The sequence below is a fragment of the Tarenaya hassleriana genome, unplaced genomic scaffold (assembly GCF_000463585.1).
Source record: "Tarenaya hassleriana unplaced genomic scaffold, ASM46358v1 Cleome21, whole genome shotgun sequence".
NCBI lineage: Eukaryota > Viridiplantae > Streptophyta > Magnoliopsida > Brassicales > Cleomaceae > Tarenaya > Tarenaya hassleriana.
In genome coordinates, this window is record NW_010965451.1 from 1,711,562 (window position 1) to 1,720,371 (window position 8,810).

The window sequence follows — 8,810 nt, forward strand, 5'->3', positions numbered from 1 at the left end:
CTGCTGAACTGTACGCAAAGAATATCTGACTGATTTGTTTCAAAAGAAGGACTAAACGCATAATTGATCATTTCATCCTTAAAACCTTTTTAATAATATTAATCTTCTTCCCATTTCAGGGTGGTGAGAAATTGGGCTATGATACTGAGGCTTTTGCAGTCTATGATGTCATGAGGTTGACAATCTCTGTCCTACCCATAAATTACATCTTTTCTCTTACCGTATTTTTTGAAGGAAGAGTTTATGATCAACAATCGGAGGTTTAAATCATGTGACAGCTTATAGCCAGAACAAACTTCAATTGTTTTCAGATTAAACTTTTCTTGACTTATTTTTTGTGGAAACCAACCTTGTTTTTTCTGTGTACGAGTGTCCACGCAAGAACTAAACCTTACTTCCCGCCAACTCCAGTTATGTGAAGGCACCAATCTTTACTCTCTGTGTTGGGAATGCTTGGGGTGAAGCTGCTTTGCTTCTGACTGCTGGTGCAAAAGGAAATCGTTCTGCGTTGCCCTCATCAACGATTATGATAAAGCAGGTTCTCCCATTACATTTTCTTTAGGAACTGGGCCTCTGTTTTTTTGCCCCAGAAGATTTTGACCAGCTTCTTGCACCGGAAGAACCTCGGATTGATGGTCTTTCCTGGTGGGCATGGTTGGATATACACAAATATTATATTTTCTTATGATTTTCTGTGATTTTTAGCCAATTGCTCGGTTTCAAGGTCAAGCAAGTGATGTTGATGTTGCAAGGAAAGAAATCAACAACATAAAGAAAGAAATGGTGAGACTAGTAATTTCTGTACAACGTTATAAGAATTTATGCAGCGAAAAAGTATTATGATCTTTGCTGTTGATCCTTGCGATTTACAGTGAACCTTCTAGGAACGAGACGTGCCCTAGTTTAATTCCAATACGAACTAGTATGTAACTATTATATTAAAGGTTTAAAGAGATATTAAAGATGCATGGAATACCCATCACATTCTCATTCCTTTCCTCTCATTTCCCAATGAAGTTTTTTAGTTTTATTAATCTTGAGTTTGAAGTATATGTCTGTGTTATTCGATTTTTCTAACCAAGTTATGTAATGTTATACTCAAGGTCAAGCTGTTGTCAATGCATACCGGTAAATCCCCAGAGCAGATTGAAGCTGACATGCAACGCCCGAAATATTTTAGTCCCAGTGAGGCCGTTGAATATGGGATCATAGATAAGGTATAAGGCAGAGAAGAGTTTCTGCAACACAACCATTCACTTTCTGCATCATAGAATGATTCTTTCTCATAAAATTACCGCAGGTCCTTTATAACGAACGAAGCAAGCAGGACAGTGGAGTTGTTTCGGACCTTAAGAAGGCTCAACTCATATGAGAGTTGGGAACACTGGCGTCCTGATCCCCAGGTGAAGTGACTTTGCTGATTTTCATTCTGCAGATAGCACATTCATCATGATAATGTTATAGCTTTTCAGAGCGTTGATCTATCTCCTAAAACTAAAATCATACATGTCCAATAAAATTTGACACATCTACACTCTATTCTCTAATGAGGAAGTAGTACATTCCTTGGTTTGTCAAATTTCTGGCCAACTGTCCAAAAGAACGGGTCTTTCACTAGCAAAAAGCTCAAAACAGCTTTTGCGCCTCACAAATCGCTGTGATCAATGCATTAGAAGTATACATAATAGGTAGGATTTGAGACCCAGCAAGATGTGGAGATGCATAATGTACGCAAGTGGTCTAGTGGCCTGTGCCTTCCCACAGTTTCAGTTGGTTAGCGAGATCGAGATCATTTTCATTGCCCATTATAAGGAATTTGTGCATCTTGGGTTTGAACCTGTGTATGCAAATCTTATGCTCGTGTGATTTATTATTAACTGTTATGGTGTTGAATCATAAATCAGAATTTTTGGGTGGGGGGTTGATGATATGATGCAGATATGAACTGAACCATAACATATTTATGGAAAACGGAGCTTCCAACGCAACGGAGATCAGATGAGAGGTGACATCAATGGAACCAACGGACATAATGTTATGTTTGTATAATGATACATGCCTTTAGGATTCTTCTCCGAACAGAGAGACTCTCAGATTCCTAGGCCTGTGAAATGCCATTGCCTGCTATTCAACAACAGTCAGGTCAAGTGTTGTCTCTTTTTTTTTTAAAACATTTTTAAAATAATCAACTTCTTTTGTTTCATACATGATATGTATGTGTTGTGTTTCTAGAATTGGACGAGTGTCTGATTTATGGGCCTGGCCCATAAAAGAGCGAGAACCAACTATAATGTGTTTTTCTCTAGGTATTTCATTATACTTTTATATAAATAAAAAATTCCACACAGTGAATTGCCCCAAGTCTAAATACAAGTTCATTGTCCAATTTATAAAAAAAAAAAAAAGGAAATGAATAATCATGGCTTACAGCTGAGCCATAAAGATATATAGTAGAATATATTAAAATTTGGGCCTGAATGTCTTGTACGATTAAAAATAATAATAATTAAACTTTGGGCCGTAGTGGGCCAGCTCATTTGTTTCACGAATATGTTTGCTTCATTGCTTTAAATTTTGGAGTGGAGGCGACAAAACAAACTGGTACCGGCAAAATTTGTTCGCCGAGTCTAGGCCGGCGACGGTGGTGTGCTCGGAGACTCTCAAATTCGGGTCGGCGGAGCGATAGTTCTCTTGTCGATCGTGGTGGTATCTCTTTCTGCTGAATGAATGGAAAAACACTAATTTCTTCACTTGTTCGGGTTTAAGATTTCTTCTGCCCTCTTCAGCTCTCATTGTTCGAGCCCCCCTAAATTTGACCTATTTTCTCCGGGGATTCGATCCCCCCCCCCTCCCCGATTGGCAAGTTGGAGAAGATGCCGCAGGTAAAGATCATCGCGAAGAATTTCATGGACATGGTGGCGGCTCTGCCCGCCATCAAACTCGACAAGCTCTACAACAATGTCTTCATCTGCGAGGCCATTCTCAGGTTGGTTTATGCGTATCCAAGATGAATTCCATGGTTCTAAGTTGGGTAAGCTTAGTAGCGAAGTGCGAATTTAGGTGTTTGTGAATGTTAATGATCCTTGGTTTGTTGAATTTGAGAATATATTCTATTGGAAAATTTGAAGGAGGTACTTTTTTGCCTGAATACAATTATTGCTATTTCAGGTCTTTGCCTCCTCTGGCCAAGAAATATGTATTACAGATGTTGTACATTGATGTGCCTGTGCCCGCCAAGCTGATGAAAGAGTGGGTGCTTGCAGATGGTGTCTCTAAGCACAAAGTCGCGATCGATCGGTTAATTCAATTAAGGATTCTTTCAGAAGCGGTTGATAGGTATGGCAAAATGTTCTTCTGCTGTGACTTTTATGTTGATTGTTGATCATATTTTAATTTCAAGATATCACGGCATATGGTGCTTTGATGCTTATTTGAACCTTCTTTTGGAGGTCGTAATTTGGGACAACAGATCATGAGTAAGGATGTTGTCATATCTTTCTAGTGTGGAGCATCCCTCTCCCTTTGGCATTGGACACTAAATTGAGAACTCCAGTTAGGATTTAGGGAAAATGTTATTAGTTTGGAGCAATATCCATCTCATGGTGTTGAACATTAACTTGGGAGCTCAATATGGCCTTAGCTGTGAGGTTCTTTTGGTACTTAGTCACTGTTATTGGATTGGGTTGGATTGATTGTGCATGCTGCTGATTTGTAGCAAGACGGGAGAGTTCCACTTTTTCCAAAAATATCCAAGGGTGGCTTCAAGCATTTTTTGAAATCGTGGATTTCTACTTTTTCCAGGAAAAAGGAAACCAGTTACAGATTAAATCCAACATTTCAGAGTAATCTTCGGAAACATATAATATATGGGTAAAGTTTTTTGGTTAAGTCGGCTATTACAGATAATCTATTTCTTTATTTTTGTTCTTCTCCTTTCCGATTTATATGAATGATGCTCGTGCTCTAAACTTGATTTTTCAGTGGAGTTTTACCGAGGGAACCTCTGCCTTCAAACAATGCCATCAAGCTCCCAAGTCTGCAAGAACTAGAAACTTATGCCCTTCAGCAATGGGAGGTGTGACTTTGCAGAGAATTTCGTATCTGTATTCAGTAGTAAGACAGAAGTAATTGCATAAGAAACCTGGTTATACTGGGGTTTGGTTAATATCTGATGGTCTGCATGTATGTTAATCAGTGCTTCTTGCTACAACTCATAAATTCAGCTCAAGCTGATAAGCTAATTGGCATCAGTTCTTCCATGATGAAAATTTTCCAACGAGGTCTTTTAACTCAAAGGTATGGTTGTGTTGCATTATCAATCGCTGCCTGATGATGGCAAAAATCCTCCTTACCTAATACAGTCCACTCGATCCTGCAGAGACAGAGATGGCCCGAGGTTAACTGAGAGTGGCTTTCAGTTTTTGGTATGCAAGATTTGAGTCATTGACCATTTGATTTCTTCTCACTTGTATCAATGTTAATGATCTCATTGACTCTAATATGCAGCTAATGGATACAAATGCTCAGCTTTGGTACATCATCCGGGAATACATAACCAATGCTGAGGTTTATATCATTTAATCCAAGGTTTAGTTCTGTTGATATCTCAGTTTGCAATATGAATAACCAGATGTCATCGTGGTTCAGGAGCGAGATGTTGATCCCGCAGATCTGATTTCATTTTTGTTAGAGCTTAGTTTCCATGCTACGGGAGAGGTATAACATAAATTTATCAGGTCATTAAAGCATACTTTTATTTTCTGTACTGCTTCTTGATATATTACTAGAAACTAGCTCTCGTTGAATCCCTTCGTTCTTTTCACATGTCAGGCATATAACATAAATACCTTGACCGAGGTTCAGAGAAATACAATCAAGGACCTTGCAGACTTGGGATTGGTCAAGCTTCTACAGGTTATGCTAGTTGTGCTATCTCCTTTGTTATCAAAAGATATAACTTGCAAAATGGAACAAAACAAAACAAAAGGGAGGAGATAAACATCGAGATACTGAACTAAACTCTGTTTTATCTTCACAGGGCAGGAAAGATGCTTGGTTTATTCCAACTAAGCTGGCTACAAATCTATCAGTCAGTTTAGCAGATTCATCTGCGAGAAAAGAGGTCAAGATTTTTACCTCAAATCATGTGCTGATCTCTTCTATCAGCTGATGCTTTGTTCTTCATTTAGCTCATCCTTATATTTTCTTATTTCCCGCAGGGGTTTGTCATGGTGGAAACAAACTTCAGGATGTATGCTTACTCGACATCTAAGTTACATGCTGAAATTTTACGTCTTTTTGCGAGGTAGTAACGTATGAAGATGCTCTTAAGGAAGTCTCTCTTTTATGTATTTGAAATTATTTTGGGTCTAAATGGCACGGCTCTATTTTCAGGGTAGAATACCAACTTCCTAACCTTGTAGTCGCCGGAATTACGAAGGAAAGCTTGTATAGTGCGTTTGAGAATGGCATCACGGCAGAACAGGTGAATAGCAACTTCTGGTTTTGTTCGGTTGGATGAATTTAAGGAATCTGGCAGAGGGCTTAGCCAGTGAAAGGTTATATCGTCTGCACGAGAACTTAAAGAAACACTTGATACTGCCTTTAGGACATTTGTTTTGGAAATGCAGATAATTTCTTTTCTGCAGCAGAATGCCCATCCACGTGTTGCAGACAGGATCCCTTCTGTTCCAGAAAATGTATCCGACCAGGTTATAGACTCTTCCTTCTATGAAGAGTAATATTGTCACAATCCCATCCCGTGTATATTTCAAAATAACAAAGAACGAGTCTACTTTTATAGCAGATACGGCTTTGGGAGATGGATCTGAATAGAGTAGAGATGACACCGGGTCACTTCTACGATGAATTTCCTTCGAGGGTAAAGAAACTTGAAATTCTATTCATAAATCTCTCAACCGGAAATCAAGAACTTGAAAATTGTTGGCAGGAGGTGTTTGAGGCAGCTTGTGACTTTGGCCGTGAATGGGGAGCTCTGCTGTGGGAAGATTCTAAGAAAATGCGTCTCATTGTGAAATCCGAAATTCACACTCAGATGAGAGACTTTCTTCACAGCCAAAGCAAGTAAGCCACTCCGCGTTTTGATTGATCAAGTTGCCCAATCTCTTTCTTTAAAAAAATCTTCTTCAGCCAACGTGCATGTTTTTAAATTAAAACCCTTTAAAGAAGAGTTTATGTGATTTGAGGTTAAGAGCAATTGTTATAGCTTTTGTGTATTTCTAAGCCTATGTAGTAGTAATATGTAGCGTTGCATGCGTTAGGGCCACACGGCTTTGTTTGAACCTGAGGCCATTCCTTTTTAGGAAAATGGTTTTGATAAGCAAGCCTTCGAAACATTAGTATTGGACTATAGTGACTGTTGAGGGATCGTTTTTTTAAGGATGTTTCCTACAATATAAACTAAAAAACGTGGAAGGTGTTATTTAATTTAAAGAATCTTTTATACTTAAGATTAGCTTACCACAAAAATGCAAATGCACATCCGTCCATGATAGCTGGTTATTTCTTAATAAATTTTGAGCCTAAAGCTATTTGTGAAATTGCGTTTCCCCTTTGCTCGGGGTACTCGCAGTTAATACACTGCTGAGATAAATCCAGCAGCTTTGATTTGAATTTTTTTTACAAATCATTTGCTGCTACTCTTGAATTTTTCAAAAGCTACGCAGTGGGAATACACCGATAGGCCCAATAAAGTCAAAGTATACTAAAAGTGTCCAAATGGGCCTACCGAAGGCCCATTAAAGACCGATCGAAGGCCCAAATAACTTCAATTAGGCCCAAATAACACGAGAGCACGTGACCCATCCGTAGCATGATGAAACAAACTGAACAATTCGCTTCACGCGCTCAAACCACGCGTCGACCTCACTCGCCCCAAATCCCTGGACTATAACCTAGGGATAAGCGCCGTTTTTGGCAAATTTGGCTTTTTTCGGAGATGTGGTGCGCGTGGGGATGTTTTTGCAAGGCAAACAAGCCATCTCCATTTCTGAATTCGACTAACCCGACTCAGATACCAATAAATAAATCAAATAAAATCTGCAATGATTATACTCATATTACAATTATCTACAACGATTAAATTATATACACTTTATAAAGTGAAAATAATAATCGTGCAAATACCATCATTACGGTTGCTTATATAGTTACGAGAATTGGCTTATAAATTTTCGTATTTTCTAGTTTTTCTTTTTAATTTCCGAAAAATCGTTAAACGCTTATCAATTTCTATATTTTATTAAAATAATAGCAAATACAAACAACACCGTAATAATAATCTAAGTCGGTAAATTCTGTCCCAATTTTCTATAAGTACGCCTATCAATGATTTAATATTAAACAGTTGGAGATTACACAAGTTAAACGACGTGCTCTTCGAAGATATAGAAGACAACAGGCAGTCGGCTTCTGCAGGAGTGAAACATCGTGCTTTGCAAAAAGCGAAAAACAACAAACAGTTACTTAAGGAATAGGCTGAACGACATGGTTTTTGAGAATACAAGAAACAACACGAAGTTGACTTCTGCATCGAACAAACGACATGGTTGTCGAAACCATTTCAGACAGCAAACAGTTTGCTTTTGGATAAGTTGAACGGCATGCATTTCGTAGAAATGATAAACAGCAAGCAGTTGGATCCACGACGAGTTGAACAGCATGGATTCCAGAAAAAAAGCAAAAAATGGTAGAATAGAAAGTAAAAATGTCTTCATTGTGGGTTGTTTATGCAACAAAACAGATATGTTGCTGCCCAGGATCGAACTGGGGTCCTTTAGTGTGTAAGACTAACGTGATAACCACTACACCACAGCAACTGTTAAAACCGTAAACTAGTTTAATTACAAGTATTAAATCCAAACCAAGTCCAACAAATCAAAGTTTTGAATATGCAAACGAGAAGCGTTTTGAATTCAATCTGCAGGAAAACCGGTAATAGGTTCGTGTACACAAGACCTAGCAAATACATGGCGGAGCCAACAACCTCAATCATGACATGTTTCTACGCCATCCTTCAAAATTTTCTTCCATTTTATTTACAAAAAAAAAAAACAACTGACGAAAGGCTGCAATTTTAATCTTAATCAACTTAACAATCATTGTAATTTCAAGAGAAAACCACTAGGGGGAGGAGATTCTGAAACTGCTCAGCTGTGTCAACCCAAAGAAGAATCTGTCTTTACCTTGCTTTGAGCCTGCTTGCTGGCTGAGGTTTCTGAATATGGCTTCTTCTCACCCGCCTTTGCGTTAATTCGTGCCATGGCATGTTTCTCCGCTTCTTCTATCTTTTTAAAGGTATGATCCTGTGTGGCTGACATCATTTGCTCCATGGTTTTCTTCTCTCCTTGCAGCTGAATCTCCATTATCGACTCTGCTTGCTTATCTATTGGTTTGAAGTACTCTTCAATTTTAGCCTCCTGCAAAAAAAATAAAAATAAAATAAAGACACCACCTTTAAGAGGTTAGGCCGGGATGGTAAACGCTAACACCTCTTACACCCCATGGAGTCAAAGACTTGTATGGTTTGTCCGGGGATTTCAAGTATAGGCAAACCCAAATGCAGCAGATGATATCCAAGTAAACTTGAGGTTTGAAATTATCCTAACTATGAATAACACAACTTAAAAGAGGATTAGAAACATCATACATTAAGAAATTCTGACAATGCTTCTTATTTTGCCCTCCAAGCTTCAGTGCTCTTAGAATCTCAAAACACCTCAGAAACATGTGATGTATTTTTCGGATTTGAATGCTCAACTCCAGGAACTGACACAATATATATATATATA

At 38.4% G+C, this 8,810-nt stretch overlaps 3 protein-coding genes and 1 non-coding gene across 6 annotated transcripts in view; 2 read left to right on the forward strand and 2 right to left on the reverse strand.

Moving 5' to 3' along the window:
- The window catches only part of LOC104814704 (ATP-dependent Clp protease proteolytic subunit-related protein 4, chloroplastic), a 3,570-nt gene extending 1,339 nt beyond the window's left edge, over positions 1 to 2,231 (forward strand). The window contains exons 3-8 of the mRNA XM_010542878.1: positions 120 to 175; positions 412 to 538; positions 706 to 783; positions 1,104 to 1,217; positions 1,301 to 1,403; positions 1,939 to 2,231. Coding sequence (XP_010541180.1) covers positions 120 to 175; positions 412 to 538; positions 706 to 783; positions 1,104 to 1,217; positions 1,301 to 1,372 — 447 coding nt within the window. The 3' untranslated portion in view covers positions 1,373 to 1,403; positions 1,939 to 2,231. The remainder of the gene's footprint in view (positions 1 to 119; positions 176 to 411; positions 539 to 705; positions 784 to 1,103; positions 1,218 to 1,300; positions 1,404 to 1,938) is intronic.
- A 364-nt stretch (positions 2,232 to 2,595) lies between these two features.
- LOC104814462 (RNA polymerase II transcription factor B subunit 2) lies at positions 2,596 to 6,359 on the forward strand. Of its 3 annotated transcripts, none has more exons than XM_010542510.2 (16): positions 2,596 to 2,706; positions 2,787 to 2,986; positions 3,169 to 3,336; positions 3,802 to 3,870; positions 3,982 to 4,075; positions 4,196 to 4,296; positions 4,379 to 4,424; positions 4,507 to 4,566; positions 4,648 to 4,716; positions 4,831 to 4,914; positions 5,039 to 5,122; positions 5,220 to 5,305; positions 5,395 to 5,485; positions 5,631 to 5,711; positions 5,807 to 5,881; positions 5,951 to 6,359. In XM_010542510.2, exons 2-16 carry the CDS (start codon positions 2,874 to 2,876, stop codon positions 6,086 to 6,088), a joined length of 1,359 nt encoding a protein of 452 aa, XP_010540812.1. In that variant the 5' UTR covers positions 2,596 to 2,706; positions 2,787 to 2,873; the 3' UTR covers positions 6,089 to 6,359. The 3 variants fall into 3 exon arrangements, with proteins under 3 accessions (XP_010540812.1, XP_019058141.1, XP_010540813.1); XM_019202596.1 differs by having other exon boundaries at positions 2,865 to 2,986; XM_010542511.2 differs by lacking the exon at positions 2,596 to 2,706 and having other exon boundaries at positions 2,872 to 2,986; positions 3,264 to 3,336.
- Positions 6,360 to 7,765: 1,406 nt separating this feature from the next.
- Positions 7,766 to 7,838, reverse strand: TRNAV-UAC. The gene has a single exon. It is a non-coding gene; the product is annotated as a tRNA-Val (tRNA).
- A 77-nt stretch (positions 7,839 to 7,915) lies between these two features.
- LOC104814463 overlaps positions 7,916 to 8,810 on the reverse strand; it is a 3,000-nt gene continuing 2,105 nt past the window's right edge. Inside the window, exon 4 of the mRNA XM_010542512.2 lies at positions 7,916 to 8,438. Within this exon, the coding sequence (XP_010540814.1) occupies positions 8,178 to 8,438 (261 nt within the window). The 3' untranslated portion in view covers positions 7,916 to 8,177. The remainder of the gene's footprint in view (positions 8,439 to 8,810) is intronic.

Coding starts and splice junctions, on each gene's coding strand:
- LOC104814462 (XM_010542510.2), top strand. CDS start 2,874: ATGCCGCAGGTAAAGATCATCGCGAAGAATTTCATGGACATGGTGGCG. Junction 3,871..3,981: donor CGGAAACATATAATATATGG/GTAAAGTTTTTT, acceptor TTGATTTTTCAG/TGGAGTTTTACCGAGGGAAC. Junction 4,297..4,378: donor CGAGGTCTTTTAACTCAAAG/GTATGGTTGTGT, acceptor TCGATCCTGCAG/AGACAGAGATGGCCCGAGGT.